The sequence below is a fragment of the Hoplias malabaricus genome, chromosome 16 (genome assembly GCF_029633855.1).
Source record: "Hoplias malabaricus isolate fHopMal1 chromosome 16, fHopMal1.hap1, whole genome shotgun sequence".
Taxonomy (NCBI): domain Eukaryota; kingdom Metazoa; phylum Chordata; class Actinopteri; order Characiformes; family Erythrinidae; genus Hoplias; species Hoplias malabaricus.
This window is the reverse complement of record NC_089815.1, coordinates 20,998,906-21,018,769: the sequence shown is the minus strand read 5'-3', so window position 1 is coordinate 21,018,769 and position 19,864 is coordinate 20,998,906. Positions and strand designations below refer to the sequence as shown.

At 41.0% G+C, this 19,864-nt stretch overlaps 1 protein-coding gene across 5 annotated transcripts in view; it reads left to right on the top strand.

The window, feature by feature from the left end:
• The first annotated feature begins 6,744 nt into the window (after positions 1 to 6,744).
• tle2a (TLE family member 2, transcriptional corepressor a) overlaps positions 6,745 to 19,864 on the top strand; it is a 41,656-nt gene continuing 28,536 nt past the window's right edge. For 4 of the 5 annotated variants that reach the window (XM_066647145.1, XM_066647142.1, XM_066647143.1 and 1 more), the window contains exons 1-2: positions 6,745 to 7,321; positions 19,259 to 19,425. In XM_066647145.1, coding sequence (XP_066503242.1) covers positions 7,298 to 7,321; positions 19,259 to 19,425 — 191 coding nt within the window. In that variant the 5' untranslated portion in view covers positions 6,745 to 7,297. The remainder of the gene's footprint in view (positions 7,322 to 19,258; positions 19,426 to 19,864) is intronic. The other variant, XM_066647144.1, reaches the window with a different exon arrangement.

Here is a 19,864-nt window from a genome sequence, read left to right as displayed (position 1 = left end):
AAAAACAAAATCCCGGATGTTTGTAGACATTTTTAAGTCTAAAAAAGAGGACATGTCCGGGTAAAAGAGGACGTCTGGTCACCCTAGTCAACTCCAAGTGTTTCAGCGTACGTAAGTCATCTGAAATGAGTCGATCCCAACTCCCAGACATTTTGAAGCTGAAAATTTGACTCTGGGAGTAGACTCTTCATCATGAGCCTGTTTTCAGGAAATATTTTTTAGAGTAGATTCGTTCCCAACAGTTGTAGGTTTTCTCAGTTCACTTTCTCCATTTCAGTTTTTTTCTGCACAGCTGTTTAAAGTTGAATTTCACTGGTATTACTCTTGTGCTAAACTTTCATATACAATAGCAGTAAAGGCTATTATACATCATTCATTTTAAGTACGTACACACAAATCTTAGTGTTTTTGTAGTAGGTATAAATCATGCCTCTGAAACACACCATACACCCGTGCCTAGGGCCAGTACATGAGTCCCTCTTACAAAAGTGCATGAGAATACATTTTCATAATGTGGGATTTACCCACAAACCACCTCTGACCCTTTGAAGTTTCACACATTAAACAATTAGAAAAATAGCTCAGAAATGAAAAGTAAATAACTATAAATATCACTTGGAATCTTTTAATCTTTTTAGATGTGAAGAATCCTCAAAGAACGTGCTCGTAACTCACTCAATGGGGATGCATTTCAGGATATTTTAGCAACTACTCCACAAGGGGGTGCTATTCAGTGCTTCACGTCAATGGCACTTCTGTGGTTCTTTGTCAAAAATTAGAAGAAATTAATTTTGAGGGTCATTAATTTGAAAATGTGGGAAATTAACGCTTTTAATTAATTCATTCAGTAGCTTTTCAAGTTCAGGGTTGTGGTGGGTCTGGAGCCTAGATTTAATCAGTGGACGCAAGGCAGGAACACACCCCGGATGGGGCGCCAGTCCATCAGAGGGCACCACACAAAAGCACCTTTTATCTGACAGTACAGATGTGAACCCATATAGGACATAATATGCCATAAACCAGAATAGTGGATCCTTCATGTATATTTTTCTAAAACAATATTTTCACCTCACCATCCTTTAGATCTCCAAACCCCCAAAATAATAAAAATAAATAAATAAATATATATATATATACACACACACACACACACATCTAGGCTATGCTAGATTCTCTGCACTTCATTCCACTGGCTCATCATCATAGTTGTTAAAACTAGACCCAGACTGCAGTACCATTAATAAACAACAGGGGGCAATCACAGCTCGTCCAGCGGACACTAATACATTCAGCCTCTATTTGCACTTTAACTGATGCTGATGCACAGGGAAGTGTGACTGTTCTCATTATGTGAAGTTAAAACTGTTTCTACACTTTTTCTACTGAATCCTCTTCATGAACATGGGAGGTGACGTTTTAGTCAGAAGGATTTCATTCTTCTACCGAGAGACTATCAGGAGTCCTCTTAAAATCCTTCTGAATATTCCCATAGTGATGAGAAGAAAGAGTCAGGAGTGGATAGTGATCTAGAGTCCTCCCACAGCCCTGAGTAAAATCCCACTTTAAAACTAACACACACTAATATCCACTGTACACTATATTTATAGCACTGCAAATATGATAATTAGTCGTTGAAATATATGACAGTTTATTAGGCCTGTGGGTACACATAGGAAAGAAGGACGGGAAGAATTGGTGAAGAAAGGAAGGAATGAAGAATTGAAGAAAAACTGAGAAAAGAAAGAAGAAACCAATGACAAGAAACAAAAAAGAAAGAAAGAAGAAAGGAAGAGAAGAACTAGTGAAAGAGTAAAAGACAAAGAAAAGAAAAGATGGAAGAGAAAAAGAAAGAATTTAAGAAATCTCAAAGAAAGACAAGGGAACAAAGTAAAAGCAAGGATGGAAGGAATGACACAACTATAAAAAATAAATAAATAAAAGTAAAGATAAAAGGAACGCACAAAGGAATTACCAAAAGAAAGATAGGAAGGAAAAGAAAGACAGAATAAAAAAGAAGGGAGTCATGAGCACACAAGAGACACGAGGAAGCTTAAAAGTAAACATTGCTCTATTGTTTGTATTCAGGTACAGTTTTTAAGCTTTGTAGCCAATGTGTGTGTGTGTGTGTGCGTGCGAGTGTGTGTGTGCGAGTGTGTGTGTGCGTGCGTGTGGGCGTGTGTGTGTGCGTGTGTGTGTGTGCGAGTGTGTGTGTGCGAGCGTGTGTGGGCGTGTGTGTGTGTGATGAGGTCTCAGTGTGATGGTCACTAAGGTGGGCTAATGATGGAGAAGTGGAATTCCTGTGTTCCCAGTTGCACATGCCTGTGGCTACAAATGCGTTTGATTGTATTTGTGTGTGTATGTATGTGTGTGTGTAGCCGCTGATGTGGGTCATTACCCCCGACTCCCCTGGGGAGAGGGGAGGAGGGGAGGAGGGGGATGGAAGGATAAGAGGGGGATGGGGAGGGCTGGAAATGGGAGGAGGGTGTGTATATGTGTGTGTGTGTGTGTGTGTGTGTGGAGGGTGGCTCCCAAGGGAGGAGAATCCAATAAATCAGCCCACCGTCTCTGCACTGACATGAGACTGAGTCTGTAAAGAGAGAGAGAGAGAGAGAGAGAGAGAGAGAGAGAGAGACAGACAGAGAGATAGAGACAAGTCCAGGCAATGGGAAGCTTGTTTGATGAGGGATTCTCTGATTCTCCAAATGAAGCGTTTTCTCTCTCTCTGTGTTTGTGTAGTTCACATTTTAGACTGTTTGCTTTCACTTGGAGGAGTGTGAGCTGTTTTTCAAGGTTCATTTCAGGATGCAGACAGCTTTTACATTGAGGCGGCAAATATAGAAATCAATGGCATGGCCACTCTTCTCATCTGTCTAATTAAGACACTTTCACCAAGACAATGTAATCTCCCTTTACTCAGAGGGAGGTCAAAAACACTGACCGAAGAAAAGCACAGCTGCTCTCACTCCTTTTCACTTCAAGTTTCTTGCAAAAGAAGCAGGAAATGTATTTACTTGGAGAGTTTGAGGGTTGTTACAAATAAATATGAGGTGGTTATAATATACATTTTTAGCTTTGCTATGATAATTAATTCTGAGGTAAAGATTTGATTCAGTCTGAATATTTTGATCCTGACACACACTTCTGGTGACAGAAACACATCCAGATTTACCTTGACAGCTTGAAAAGCCAGGTGTAAAAACACATATGGAAACTTGAACAAATTAAGATCCCTCCACCCATATTTGGAATGTCCTCTGTGTCTCTAAGCTGAGATGATGAACAAGGAAACACAAAATGAAGCATACTCCAGGCTGGAGGTAATGCATAACTCACTCCCACACATTCAGCAGGTTGAAGATTCTCCACAAGGGGTGTCCTAACATTCATGGCTTATGATATTCCATATTAGCGGTGCTTCATATTCGTGACATTGTGCATCCTTATGTGGTAATGCAATGTCCTTTTGAAAAGCAGTGCTCTGCTAAAGCTGTCCGACTGAGCTATAAACAATGCAAAATATACACAGGCTACTCCCGGATGCAGTGGTTTCAATGAGATATGCTGGGAAGAGACGGAGGGGTGCACTGGAGATGCATATTTTATTTTTAATAGACTATTTAAAATGTTGGCATTTTGAATTTTCCATACTGCATGAAATTAAGCAGTTTCTTATCATGTTTTTTAATCACACCATTACCATTACATCAAAATGCACACACACACACACACACACACTGACGCCAACACACCATCAGCATCTGACATGAACCCCGATGCAGTAATACACTGCCTTGCTTATGACTAGTTCTAATAAATGCAATCCCAGAAGCTGGAAGGAAAAGACTGGCTCTTGGCATTAAAATTCATAGGAAAAAAATGGCAATAATCCCCTCCTCCTCCTCCTCCTCCTGTAGCCTCTCCATTTCTGTCTCTCTTTTAACCATATCCCTACTTTCTGCTTCTTCCTCTCTCATACTCCCATTCCCTCTCCCCCCTCTGTTTCCTGTCCTTTCTCTTTTTTTATCCACAGCACCTTGGGCAGGTTGGGATTTCTACTGTGAGAAAATGACTTTTTTTCAATATCTGTCTCTAATTATGGCCCCAGCTGAAGGCAACATGCCCCCGGAATACCAATAAATGTTGGCAGGACTTTTTTTTTTTCTCTCCGCAGCTAGGGACAGTTTAGCTCGCGTGTTGCAACGGCATAAATGATTCATCGACAATAGGCAAACATTGTACGCATCCTTCATCAAAAAGAGAGAAGCTCTGAAATTTGGCTTGAGTTCCTCAGGGATTTTCAAGGACAATATGCAGTCGAGAGATTCAATGCAAATATTGTAGCAGCTCTTGTACAGTAAATGAGTTATTAAAGGCTAAAGAAACTTGCAGCAGGGTAAAAAAAATATATATATATGGGTTTGTGCTGAGCATAATTAAACGGAGCCATGTCTTCTGTCTGTAATGGTGGCCTTGAAGTATGGACAATCTCCACAGTGTGATAATATTATTTCATATTGTAACAATTTAGCAGCATGTTTTCATACTGTCCACAGTTTAAATCATCTGTGTATTTCAGAAACTAATTGGTAGTATGTGAATATTGCTGGAGTCATCAAAAGCACCTGTGATTCTCCAGTCCACACACACGCTGCCTAAAAGTCCTGTTGAAAATGCTGTAATTACAGGATGAGCACACGCACACATGACCACCAACACTGTTTACTAGTGGAAAATGTGTTTATTTATGTATTTATTTATTATTTTTCATGAGCCCTGACTTGTTTGAACTGGCAGGACATTTGTCACTCTTTTTCAGTTCCAGCCAATCACATAACAGATTTCAGCATCCATTGTTTCTCAACCAAAAGCCATTTGAACACACGCCATGTCATATGTACTTGAAGACAACAACAGTCCATATGTGGGACCCCAGCTACAATATGTCTATTCAGCCTCCAGCAGATTAGCTCCACCCTTTCTTGCTGAACTTATAAGCAGTGTTTCAGGCCAAACTACTTTTAGAATAAACCAAGATATAATACTGTCAGTCAGCGCAGGGGGCATTTACGTATCTGCCTTTACTAGGTGCAGTAACAAAAATGAATAAATAAAAGCCTGTTTAGTTGTAAGTGATTAAGAGGTTGCAAAATGGTCATGTAACAGTGAAGTATGACTCTTTGTGATACATAAAAACACACTCATGTCATAAGTGGACATCAGGGGCCTTGTTTATGCCTGGTGCTGTCATTCCTAGGTCAGATTAGAAACTAGTTTTCATCACTAGGTTTTTATTAATTAATTTGTTTATTGTACATCACATTCACATTCATAGATAATTATTTAACTACACATTTGTCCTCATGATTCTTTTATAAAATTAAAATCTGTATATGCAAACATTTTATAAATGGCCCCAGGGACACAATGGAAATAGAAAGGAAATGTAGGTTATGGGAGCTTTGGAGTGGAATCTGATTTGGAAGAGATTTAAAGACCGTCATATACAAATACAGAGTCGGATATGCGTCTAAGTCAGGACTGCCTTTTTACAAGTCCAGGTTAAATGACTTAAGATCTTCCTCTCAACAGAGTTCCCGAGATCTCAGAACCACTACCATCTGAAAATGTCTTAATAACACTGGTTGTGAATCTAGGTTAGGAGACAAAAACAACCCTCGGCGACTAAACAAAAACACCCCCTTGCAAAATCCCCTCGCAAAGAGGGAGAACGACGGTTTAAACAATTCAACCTAGAACCGTTCTTTCTTTACGTCACGATGCCTTAGAATTCGTTCAGCTCCGCGTGCAGCGAAAGAGTTAAACTGCTTCTCGGCCGTTGGCTTGATTGACGTTTCTGGGGACTGTAGTAGGAGCACAGACCAATCAGCTCTCGGGGAGCGTCACCCCACGTGGGACTTCTACGTTCTGATTGGCTGCCTGCTTCCACTGTTGATTGTGGCTGGGTCAAACCCCACGTGGAGATTTTCATTCAATCATTGAACAATTTCATTGCGCCCCGATTTCTACTGATATTCTACACTTTCCCGAAAATAAAACAGAAAAACTAAGCCCACCGTGGCGTTTTATTTTTAGAGTGAGGCGCACATGTACTTGACTAACATAGAAAAACAGATCTTTTAATTGCAAATAAATATATAAAATTAATAAACACTACAAAAAATAAATAAAAACAAAGGATGTAGCTTTTTTGGTGAATTGGTTATGGACCTTATAGGGATTTCTGCTTATGCAACACTAGAAGAATCTCCTTCCTCTCTCTGTCTCGGGCTGTTCATGTGAATGACATTGCAGAATGCTGTTTACATGCACTGCATTACGAATCCCTTAATTACATTATTCTCTTCATTTGTGATTTTTAGCCCCTGCGGTCCTTGCAGCGGCGTGTACATTTACCCACGTTTATTAGACGACTATATTTTTAGGGCCTAATTATTATTTAGCTGTTTTAGAAAGGCACTTCCAGTTAAAATAAATAAACTTACAGGCCTTTTGCGGCACCATTTGCTGAAAATTCCAACAATTAACGCTTTAATGATTGGGATTATTTAATTTTACAACAGTGAAAATTGAGTATTTAGATCCTCCCCTCCTCCTTTCCTCCCTCTACACACGCTGCGGGAGGGATTTCTCTCAAGAAAAGAACTTGAAATGTCCCATTGAAAAGCAGTGGAAGGTTCAGCAAAGGAAGGAGAGGGGGAGTGGGGGAGAGAGAGAGAGAAAGAGAGGAGAGAAGGGGAAAGGAAAGGAAAGGAAAGGGTTGTGTGAAAAGAGTGGGACAGCGGGCGAGACAAAAGAGAGAGGGAGAGAGAGAGAGATAGTCTGCGGCGGCGTTGAGTGTCGTGTCCGCTTCGGAAGCTCCACAGAACTAGCCTGTAGCCGCCTTCTGTGTTTTTTTTTTCTTCCTCCTCTTTCTTCATTTTTGACTGCACAAATACACCAGGGCGGTGTGAGGTGGGGGGAGACACACTGAGAGCCCAGCGCCTGGTCGAAGTTACGACGTGAAGGAATAGTCGAAACCGAGACTAGGAGCATCTTAGAAGCTACACATTGTACCCCTCTTTCCCCCTTTCTCTGGGCTTTTTTGGCGATACACCAGAACAAAGGGAGTCTTGGAGGTGGGAATGAGGCTAGCTAGCTTTAGCCTGCCACTGAAACGAGGCCAAATGCACTTTTGAGATCAACAATAGGCTCCAACTCTCCTTACTGCTGCAACCTTAACCACACTGGAAGAAGGAGAGCGCTGAAACAACACAAACCGTCACCTACAAACAAAACCATGTTTCCCCAGAATCGACCACCGGTAAGTTTCTTCACTTTACGATTGAAAACACGTTCCTGAACACAAGTTTCGTCCGAATACACCTCTTATAGCCCGTTGTGGACAGCCTTTGTCTATTTTCTGGGGTACTTAGGAGCGGGTGATACAGCAAAAATACAACACCGCGATACTCGCACGACACACGAAAAATATCGCGATATTTTGTTACAATTTTGCAGGCTGTGTTTTTGTTACTGTACCTTGAAATATCATCTAGGTGAACGATCCCTGCTCTGATTGGCTGCATTGTAGTCTGGAAAGAAACACTACTAACTTCAGCATGAAAAGGGGAGCTAACCTGCTGCAGACTGAATATTGTTACTGTGCCTGATGTTCCAGTATGAACTCTTGGTGTTTGATATTCTTCAGTCCCACTCTGTCTCAGCCTATCAACTCCATCTTAATCTCTATGGACTCCCCTTGGCTATTAGGCATTTAAGAGTGGGTGATTATGGTTAAACAACACCACAATACTCTCACAGTACATGGTAAATATTGTGATGTTTACTTCTGGTTTGTTAAAGTGCAACAGAAAAACTACCAGTGTCTTTTTAAAACGTCCAAAACTAAGGGGGTGCAAGTTTTACAGTCTTGGGACAGTACATCAGCCCCATAAGGAACAAGCAGGCCTTGTTTTGATTTTAAAGCTATGCTTTGCTAAAAGACATTTGTTGTTTTTTAGATATTAAGTTGTAGAAGTTTGGGATTTAATGGACTGCCCTTAGCTTGAAAAGGGCCAACATCATGGAAAACTGAGTGTCCTAGGAAACTCCCCCAAACAGGAGATTGATATTGTATGTGAACACTGTTAAGAACACAATGTTTACACTCTAGGTATTTATAGAATATAGTGGGTTTTTTAAATTTTTATAATGCCTCCCAACCCATCACATTTCCTATATATTTAATTTCAGCCTACAACAGTTCAGCGCTGCCCATTTATTGCGAAGTTATAAGGAGTGTTAATGAAATACAGAGAGACAAAAGTATCATATTTAATTCCAAGAGGTAAAGATCACGTAACATTAAATTACTACTCTGAACCTCAATCAAATGCAAGAATACAAAAAATGTAAGGGTTGTGTTTTAGCACATCCTCTCAGAAGGGCCAGATGAGTACATTTATTTCCTGCTGAAACCCAACTGTGATTGGTTCACTTGAATCATGTGTCATAATCATCACTCATTTTGTGCATGATCAATTTCCAGTCTCTCTTATTCCATCTAAATTAAACAGGCTGGGACTTTAAGTCTAAAATATGAGACCTCCATTCTGATTGATTGCTGTGAGTTGGGCCTCTCTATTAAGTTAGGCAAGGGCGTAAACAGTCCTTATAACTTCAGTCTGAATGAGTGGGGTTAAAATGTTTTAGGATTATATATGTAAATGTGTCTGTGAAGAGTCTGGTGTTTTCTCCTCGTGTTTGCGTGGGTTTCCTCCAGGTGCCCCAGTGTCCTACAGCACACGTTGATAGGTGGATACTCAAAAATGTGAGAGTGCATGTGTGTATCGCCCTGTGAAGGACTGGCGCCCCCTCCAGGGTGTGTTCCTGCCCTGTGCCCAGTGAATTTGTGGCCCTGAGTTGGATAAGCGGTTACAGACAATGAATGAATGAATATGTAAATGTGCTTTTAAAACAGAGTGGTCTGTTCTTGCAGTCTGGACTGGAGTGAATCGCATGTCTTAATGTTTAATAATATTTATATCTTACATCAAAGTCATTTTATTACAAAAATGGATGGGCACATTTAAAAAAAAAAACCCTTAAAATCGTCCCTTTCTAAATGTATTGCATTTGAGTATATAATTTGTATCTTATGCTTCACATGTTCTCAGGCATTTTGGGGTTCTCAAACTCCAGCATGCCAAAGAAACAATAGGCCGGAGCTGTACTGTTTTCTAAAAATGAGTTCTTGCATATTCACAGTTTGTCGGATGTTTTCAAGGTAGGCGTATGAAAATTTTGTGGACAACTACTGGGCAAAAAGATACAACTTTTAATACATTTTAAGCACTGTATTGGGGACCTCTCTTGGGATATTACCATAGCTAAGCCACCCTTCCCCCAGTCTCCCTACTCTTTGAGTTCTCCATCATTCATGTCCTAAGGGATGGAAATGAGATTCCACTGGGGAGTGGGATCCTCTGATGTAAAGGCAGATGCATCTGGGGTTTGGAAAACTCCAGTATTTTGTACTCTCCTACCTTTTGGTTGAACTAATTGCTGTATTGTTTACTAGTGAAATCAGTGTAAAATCTCATTCTAAACCAAGTTTAAGCTTCTGTGGTCTGTATTTAGTCAGTTGAGAAAGAAATGAGCAATCAAGCCTCTGGTGACTGGTATTAGTGTTGAAGCCTAGCCTGTACTTTCTGTCTCTAGCAGTTAATAGCAGTTAGTACGTCATATCAAAATGTATCTGTGTCATTTGTTATTTGGCCCCTGAGGTGCTTTAACTTGTACACTATAACATATTATTATAGTCTTTAGGCTATGTTATAACTCATTAATAAGCTGGTATTATGATTTATGGTTTTAGCTGCTTTAGAAAGGTGCTTTCTACTTTGATTAAAACAATAAGGTGAGTGACTACATTGAATCATTCATAGAGTCAAATTCAATTTTAAATATTTATTTTAATGAAAAGAATGAAATTCGCATTGTTTCCCAGACAGAGTTGTAGCTTATTCCTGGAATACACAGCATTTTGAACAGTGATTTTGCCATTTAAAGAAGGATATAATCCAATACTAAAATTAATAATATATAGTTGTTATATTGCTGAACGCGTTCTGAACTTTGATTTCAAAGATACGTTCCCAGAGTTATATCCAGCTTCATACAGTCTCTCAGAACATCAACAACCAGGGATGACAAAGTTGTGAAAGACATTGACCCTAATGTTTATTTATATAAGCTCTCACTTAAGCCTAGTTTCCCTGCGTTTGCTCCTGGTGATGCAATCTCCTGCAGAGGTTTAGTTGAGACTAATCAGACACACCTTGTGCTGTTATTCCGAACCTCCTGAAGACCTTGTTTAACTGGATCAGATGTAGTTGATTATGATTATGGTTCGCAGGAGGGTAAGTCTCCTGAAACAAGGTTGAAGACCTGTGTTATGAACTCCTCCTAAGCTATAAACTGGAGGAAGTGAGCAGCTTCCTTCAGCTCTTTGGCTTGAATATTGCTCCTCCAATCATTCCAGCTTCATCAACTGAGGAAAAAACAAAAGTTGATTAGTCATTGGTTAGCTCAATTAAGTTTCCTAAACCCTGTGGTCCTCCTGAATGTCTTAATTGTCGTGACATTGACAGTGTGTAGCCCAATAATGCTGGGTATAAACTATAAACACATGCATTTGGGGCAAACTCATGTGACATGCAGGGTTAATATGTGCTGGACCCCTGTTATTTGAACAAATTTGCCATCTACTTTGACTTGCCATTCACACATCTGAATTTCTTTAACTCCGCTATGTTGGCAGTCCGAATGTTAGCAAAACCACCCACTCTGATTGGTCATTGCGTGTATCCCAAGGAATTTGGCATAAAAGGCCACAGTTAGCGTGCACAGAGGGTGCTAGTAAACACTTTTGCTAGAAGGAGACATAGGACACCCTTTAGCCTTACAGGTCTGGAATGCATGTGCAGTTGTGGACTTCAGGACCACAGAGGTTTAAATTTGGGTCTGGGCTTAAGATTAATATAATTCTTTTGACCGTTATGACAGACTGCTGTGAACTACAGGAAGTGTAGGTGGAAGTATGGATACTTTTATTCTGTTTGTTGCGTGGCAAAAAGTCTCGAGTGCACCAATTTGAATTTAAATCATGGTAGGTCTAAGGAATGAGCAAAAAATTCAACCATTGCCATTCCACTAACACCAGTTTGCCAAAGGTCTATTTAAAATAAATTGGCAGAGTGGGGGGGTGTTGCTACAGGAATAGCTCAGCATCCTCGTTCTCTGATGGAAGTTTTTTCCAAAAGGCTCCTGGCTGTCAACTCCCAGGAATGCCCTTGTGCAACATGCTCATGGTTGTCTTTGGTTATTAATTGTTTGTCCAGAATGGTTTGAATTAGGATCTAGACCCATGGGGGTATCTAGATGCGATTTTGCTTAAGTTTTAGAAGAAGTCGCAACTTTATAAAATCCCTGGAACGGAAGAAACAAATAGACTTCAGGTTACCTAATAAAGAAAGGCACCTACACCAATTAACACAGCTGACAAGCCAGCCGTCCAGCATTGCTAATGTATCCTGACAGCGGTGGAAATTTGCATAACGAGTTTGCAGAGACTGGAGAGAAAAGATGTGTGGCACTAATGAAACAGGTGCCTGGCACACCCCCACCGCAGCCACCACCCCATCCCCATTCTCTGTCTAAGTGAGCGATTACTGGGGCATTCCTTAGAGCTGAGAGCTGCTGGAGCCTGGGATCAATAAAATAAGGCCATGACTGGGTCAGATTCCTGGGGTGGTGCTTTAATATGCAAATAACCATGGGTTGTTGACACTGTATTTGAATGATTTATAGGGGCATGAACTTCAGATGTTTTATGTTGAGTTCTTTCTGCAGGTTTTACGGTTTTGAGCGTTACACCTTTGGGATAAAGGAAGGAGTTATTCTTCAGTTGTTCCTCAGATGCTGCACTTCACTGTTCTTATCCACCCTCTGAGGTGGTCTCCGTTTGAGGCTGACTATGTTAACGCTAACAATTTATTTTCTGGGAAAACGTGATTATAATTAGAAGGCTGGCTCCACAGGATATCTCATGGGAAGCCTGCCACAGAGGCTCATGTAACGCATGATGTCAGTGGAGCATGTGAAACGCTCTTATTATATTTGTGTACCATCACTTCTGCCTCACCTCCTCTGTAACATCTTATGGGGGCACTGCAAAGAAAGGGACCCTTCGGTTTCTGTTATTTCTCTTAAAGTGTCTAGTTAGTGATTGAAGCGTCTGTCATCCCCAGTAATGTGCTGAGGGGAAGAAAAAAAGAGAAAGAAAGAAAATGGAGAAACCTCTTTACGGAATCGTAGGCAAACATGCTGACAAAGTTGGGAATGGTGGTCAGCATGGCCTACCACAGAAGCCCCCAGGCTTTACAGTGTTTTGTAGGGTGTGTACGCATGGGGCCACACTTCTCCCAGTCCGGCCTCAAACAAAATGAAAGGAGCTGTGGTTTGGAACTCTGCAGATAAAAACAGCAGTTTCATGTGGGTGTGTATATGCACTTGTGTACTCTTAATTTTTCCAGTGATTTTCACTGGTAGACAGGGGGTTTTTTTTTGGTGGTCATTAATATGACTAATTTTAAATAAACACTACTTACAGGGAAGTGCACTCACTCTCATAATTCCTGGGATTCCCAATCTCAACCTCAACAGCCAGGTTATAGCTGCATTGTCCAGAAAGTACTTGCACAACACACAATGCTATAGTGTATAGTTACTGATGTGCTTATATTTAAAGGCAATGCCTGCGATTCTGGGTAACTGCTGCACTCTCTGGTTTGTTTATGTTCAGAAGCTCTGGTGGAATGTTATATCTGAGGAATTACCACAGAAACACATTTGCAACTAGAGTTGTTTTGTTGCACTTTTGGTCAGTTTCACCTTATGTAATCAGAAACAGCACAAAAAAATAAAAGTCCGTTTTACCCACTTATGGAGCAGGAATAGAGAAATAGCCTCATCTTTTTTCATACTTTTTTTGACACCAGGGCTTCAAAAGCACATTAGACAGGTTCCCAACATGCAAACAGAGTGGAGAGCTAGCAAATGGTGAAGAAACATCTTTTTTTTTTAATGTTGAACCTCACCTTTAAGGGACTGAGGTGTGAGTTTTGTGCTAATGCCAGTATTCAGCTTTTTAAAATAACTGCCTTTGCTCACTCAAGTGTTTCTGAACTGTAGACATCATCGCCAAAATTTCAGCTGGTCCAGTGGTTCTGTATAAAATCTAAACATTTGTACAATGCAACAAAATTATTATAATATGATTATTGTACATTATTTACATGGTGTGAAGGAAAACAATGTATCGTTTAGACTAGTTAGTGCCCATTGCTTGGTTGGAGGTGAAGGTGAAAGTGTTGTTAATGGTTAAATAATGGTCAGAGTGCCAGTAGCTCATTATGCTGGCACTCAAACGGCTCTCAGTCAGTCGTGTCATGAGGACAGGCCGGACTCTGCTTTAATGAAGGATAAAGACTATTTTGAGTGTTGTTTCCATTTAAAGACTCGTACTGCTGGATTTATCCCAGGTTTAAGCCAGTGCTCTTCGAGGACAGCTTCTTAGAGCTTTCTACCCTGGCCCAGCTACATGCTGAAGGTGGGGAGGTTTAATGGGCCCAGGTTATAAAGCCGTCCTCCACTTTTTTTTTCTTCGTTTGTTTTAAAAGTGTGCCTGGGACACTTGGGAAATGACCAAGAGATGGTGACTGGGGAGATTGCTGAAGATGTACCATATTCTGTGTAGGTCACATGATTTATTCTGAACTCGACCCAAAACAGAAAATTCCAGTTCATTAGCATTGACCATGATGCCCAGTGAGAGGCTGTTTTGGGTGTTTATATGCACTTGTGTACTATTAATTTTTCCAGTGATTTTCACTGGTAGACAGAGGGGTTTTTTTGGTGGTCACAGCCTAGTTGCAATTATTAACAAAATATTAACAGATTTAAAAGAAAATGATTCAATTAAACTTATACTGGCAATAATACGTTGAATTAGAGCTGGGCAATTTGGCCAAAAATGATATCACGATAAGTTTTTCTTTATTGATTATTTTCAATGTTTATTGCAACATTTTGTCACACTGTAACAAAGGACTTCCTTATAAATATATTTTATAATAATAATAATATATTTTATATTATATAAGAATTTAAGATAATAAATTAATAAATAAATAAACACCCCCAAGTGCTGAACTGTAAACATATTACACTTAACCCAGGCTTAGACCAGTGGAAGGCTTGTAACAGTGGGAAAGCTAGAATGTCTTCAGTTTCAGTGTTCATTGTCTGTAACTGCTTATCTAGTTCAGGGTTGCTGTGGGTCCGAAGCCTTCCAAGAATCACTGGGTGCAAGGCGGGAACAGTTGTGTTTATTTATTGGCCGTGTTTATTTAAGAGAAGCAGGCTGATCTATGGCATCGGGTCCAATTCAAAATTTGCGAGCGGAGAAAATGTAGGAAAGAAACACCTCGGGCAAAGAACAGTGGTCTCGCAAACGGGAAAACATTTCCCAGAGGAATATACACTTTAAGTGAAGAAAATTCCAGCGGGTTCTCCCCGTACACAAGGGAAAGATTCTGCGGTTGTGTTCTGACAGGGGGTCACCACACCAGATAAAATACACCCCAAAACACAGAGGGAACAGGAAACTATAACGTATTTAATATATATGCTAACCAGCAATAGAAATGAAGGTTTATTGAGCTCTATTACTTGAAGCTTATCATCGTTATCGTTATAAAGCTAAAATTAATCACGAAACAAATGAATTTAATTTATAATTAATCACGAAAATATCGTTTCATTGCCCAGCACTACATTGAATGCTGATTTCAGTTAATTTTTGATTAATTGCCCAGCCCTAGTAAGGAAGTAAAACTCACAATTGTGAGTGACAAGGCTTCTTGTGAATTTCCTTGTCAGCTATACAAGGATGACCATGTGCTGTTTGCAAGAATCTAATGTTTCATTGTGGTTTTACAGTGACGTGCCTCAGAACAGCAACGGTTTAAAAAAAGGTAACGAGAAAGTGAGATGTTGCAATATTTGTGTTTTCTTGTCTCTTGTATGTTTTGAGACCAGTCTTTTACGAATCAATCTGCCTCAACAACCGTGTTCAGAAATATTGGATGTGTAGCAGCAAGTACTTCACTCAAGTATTTCCACTGGACACGAAGAAAGTGTATGCCATCTCTCTAACTGGGCGCAGTATGGTTTCCTGTTGTTTCAGCAGCATGTGAGAGGAAATGGCAGATGGTGTAATAGTGTGATTAGACATATAATTAAATATTAGTCAGTAGATTCATTGATTATAGGCGGCGTAATTGTTAATTGCAGCCCTCGGTACTTGCAAATGTTAGCCGTCATTGCAGTCTTCATGAAGATCCAATTTATTAAATGGCACTCCACTTTCTAGCCTTTCAGTAAAGAGCCCACAGTTCTTTTCCGGAAGTCTCTTTGCACCTGTGCAAGGAGGCACACAATAGGAGGTAAATATCAGAGAGAGAGAGGGGCAGTGGAAATAAAGAGGAAGAAGGGAACAGAGCCAAGTGTCATTCTCCCTCCCTCCCTTCCTGTATCTCTCTCTCTCTCTCTCTCTCTCTCTCTCTCTCTCTCTCCCCCTCATCCTCCTTTGCCATCCCTCTCTTTGCCATCAAATGGCCTTACTCCTCTTGTTCTTCTGGCTCTTTTCTTTGGGCTGGGAGGAGTAATTGGTGTGTGAGTGTGTGTGTCTGAGAGAGAGAGAGAGAGAGAGAGAGAATGAGAGAGAACGAACAAACTCCCTGCTAGGCCAGAGCTGTGTTAGCTCAGGCATCTGGATGGCAGATTGAATTGCAGGGCTGTAGAGAAAAGCTCGTTATGGGCTCTAACAATGCATCATCCCTCTCCTGAGCCCCAGCCGTGGGGCTCCGTCCCACACCCCCCTCCCCCACATACAAGGTCCCATCCCACACCTCCCCCCCAATCACTGCTCCTAAAACCAGTGGAGGTAGGGTCTGCCTCATTGAGGGTTTGCTTGTGTTGCTGCTGTGTTAACCATTTATGTTGCTCCTGTTTGTTGATTCTCATGTTCAGTATTTACTGTGTATTATTAACAGACAGGCTCCTACTGAATAACACAGTAAGTTATGTTGTATGGTGAAACTCTTTAAACAGTAGCTCCTACTCAACAACAACACTAATATGGAGCGTACAGCCAGCATCATTACTACTGTTTTTAGAACTGCAGAAACTGCACTATGTAATATTTGAAGGAGGGTAAGAAAACCCCCACTGCCCCCTCCACCCCACACAGATTTCAGTACAATGCTTCCTTTCTGGGCTCCACCCTATAGTTGAAGAGTGTAATTCACTTTTACAGCATTGTCCTGAGTTCAAGAGGGAGGTGGGTGGAAGTAGTGTGGTTTCAAACCCTCCTCCAAATTCACATAGGGCATTTTCTGCAGTTTTGAGCTTGGAGCAACAAAAACAATTTCTATTCTCCCAATTGCAGGTCAGTGACACATCACACTGATATTTGAAGCTTTAATATTAAGATAAAAATGCTACCTAGTGTTCCTTTAACACGCTGCCTGTTATGGTGCTTTTCCACTTGACGAAGCCTACTCTGCTCGACTCCACTCGCTTTTCAGTCCCAGGTCCCTGGTAGCTTTGCCACTAACACCTCCAAAATGAAGCCAGTGATGTCACACAACAGATTTGCCTAAAGGAAAAGCTGAAGAGCCAAATAGTGCCAAGACGAGCTGAGTAGGTCCCATGCAGTGGAAAAAGTGCCATTCGTTGCTGAATTGCCTCTTATCAATTTGTAACCGTTTATGTTATGGGCGATTACTTTTTAGTCAAATGGGCTATAACTTGTATTTTCTTACATTCCATAAAGACATAGTTCTGGACTATCATTAAGATGTCTTTGGCTTAATTACGTCCTCGTGACAGTCTGTCTCCCCTCCAGCTCATTAAAAGAAGAAACATCTCGTGCGAACAAAAACACTCCCCAGCAGTGCTTAGGAGCAGGTGAGAGGGCCTCTGTTAACAGAGACGCAGTGAGACGGACGGATGGACGGACAGGCCTTACGGTAATGCAGAGGGGCTTTTGTCTGCCTGTCTGTCTGCATTACCCTGAGGCTGGGGTCCTAATTGCTGTAGCTGGCAGGGATCAGGCAGCCTGGTGGGAGTGGATCCCTCATGGGGTCCCCTTTTCTTGCACCCCCCGCTTCTAATCCATGCTTAATTTTAAGCAAATGTCTTAATTTGAACAGAGGCACTAGTCCCCCCCCCCCCCAAAATTCTTTTTGGACGCACGCACATACACACTCTCTCGTACATGCATGAATGTGTGCGCACACACATCTGTCTCTAATGCTTTATACCCTAACAATGGTCCTTGTGTCAGAACACTCCACCCCTCCACCCACCCATCATTACAGCTCCTGGTGGGGAGCTTGTCTTTCATCTGTGTCCTTCAGTCTTGTCTTGTACACAGTATCTGTGTATACACACACACACACACACTCGCGCGTGCGTAGATATTTCAGTGCATTCTGTGTTTGCAATTTAAATCAGTTTAATGAAGCATGTCCAGGAATTGCATTTGAAATTATACAGAGAGACACAGAGAAAGTTTGCACCAAGATTACCCCAAGCCTTTTCTGCTTGGTTTGTTATTGCTCAGGTTTTCCCTGCTTTTACATGCGCAGAGTAACCCACGTTCTTGGAAAGACAGTACAGCAACAAACCCATGATCATGCATTTTGTCATCATTTTCACTTTCAAGTGAACTTTTACTGTGCCCCATGCTGAATTAGAGTTTGCATTCTGGCCTTGTTACCAAGAATAAGCCACTGGGACATGTGCTGCTGACCACTAATCGTTCTAAACAATGTTCCAAAGTGAGATGGCTGCCAAAACTCTTCCTAGCTGGACTTCCTCTTAGTGATTCTACAATAAAACCTAACACTGATTTAAAGCCAAGCTTTGAAGCTCCTTCACAGTTGTGATAGTGATGTGAGAGATCAAAAGCTTTCTAAACTTATATAATATCACCCACTCCTAATTCTCTGTGATATGAAGCTGAATTCAGTCGCTTATTTGGAAGCTTTTTCTTCGAAACATCCAGTTCCACCTTAAATGCTGTGGTAGCCACAGGGCACTAGAATATAATTGCTTTATCGTCTAAGGAGGAAATGGAAACTCCAGGATATTGGCAAACTTAGCAGTGTTGTGTGCTTGTTAGTAAGGGACACAATGCATTGAAACTACATTAAACTTAGATAATGCATTGTTATCGTGTATTTAAAGGAGAAAATATTGATATTTGTTGCTTTCTTTGATCCTGTGCACCATCATCTTTCCAGTAATTCACAGGCATTCGTGTGCCCCTGGGAAAAAATTCTCAGTTTTAGGGGAGATATAGCCCTACCCCTCTTTCCCAACAAGAATTGAGGCACCCCTACACCAAGGCAAATGATGGGATTCACCCTTAGACTTGTGTGCACAGGTTGCATTGTTTCATGGGATGTCTTTCATTGTTGCGCCGTTAAACACGCATAGAACGGCACGCAAGTATTAGTGGAGTTGTTGAGTGCAGTGAAAATGGACAGGGGAAGTTCTGTATCAGACATTGAAGTAGATGACAATGGCACAGAAGAACTTTTGCCGAAGAAAGGAGCCGTGTCTTTTGTCTGGAGGTACTTTGGGTTTAAAATGTCGGACCTGGACCAAACAAACATTTACTGAGAATGCTATTGAGCTAAAGTATCAATAGTATTATTGCTGGGAGCTGCACATTGTTGCTATTTATGATTATTGTTTTATTTCTTTAAGATGTTTGGGACTTCTTCAGTGCAATACAGCCATTGACAAGCAGTCCTGGCTACCTTTATATCTAATATTGAAAAATACCATGCTACATACTATGCTACACCATGGACAGAATTCCTAACGCTACATCTATAACATGATTGAAAATTGTTCTGGACAGGTGAAAAAAGGACCAATCTTCTGCACTTGTTGTTATTTTCCTTTTTACCAACACACACGTTACATTTTAAGTGCTCTTAAGTGGGGCCAGATATGTGGAACATGTAGGACATCGGTACTCTAGGACCAGTGCTGTAAACTGTAGTTTTAAAATACTCTTTCTGACACCATTCTAAACTCAGTTGCTTTTTTCTCTCAGGCACCTCTCCAACCACCTCCTGGGTCGTCAGCCTCTGCAGCAGCAGCGGCGGCGGCGGCGGCAGCAGCTGCAGCCTCTGGGTCGGCTCAGTCTCTGAAACTCACCTACCCCGAGACGCTGGACCGCATCAAAGAGGAGTTCCAATTCCTGCAGACTCAGTACCACAGGTATGATCCAATACCATCTGCACGTATGCTCTAAAGGGGATATTGATGATATCGTTGAATATTTTAGCACTGGTGATAGAACTGCAGTGATTAGTCAACAAAGTCAGTGACTCAAAAAAAGCTGAAACATTGTTGTCATTCGCTTAAAACAACATATGCTCCGGCAGATTGCAGCGCAAGGCAGGAAGCAATCGGAAGAAAGGGCGGCTTTGGATGCTTTGTGTCACGATCAAAGAATTAATCACTAGTTGTACTTGTTGATAGGACTGGTGGTATGACTTTTTCAGGGATGATCAAAGTGTGGTGTATTTTGGCCCATTGGGACGTTCCCATTGGCTCCTTCACTGATAGATTGAATATTGTCGCTATCTAATAAAAACATCTCCAAAATAGCAGCTTTACAGGAAAAGCAAAAAACCTTTATCCACTAAAACTATTT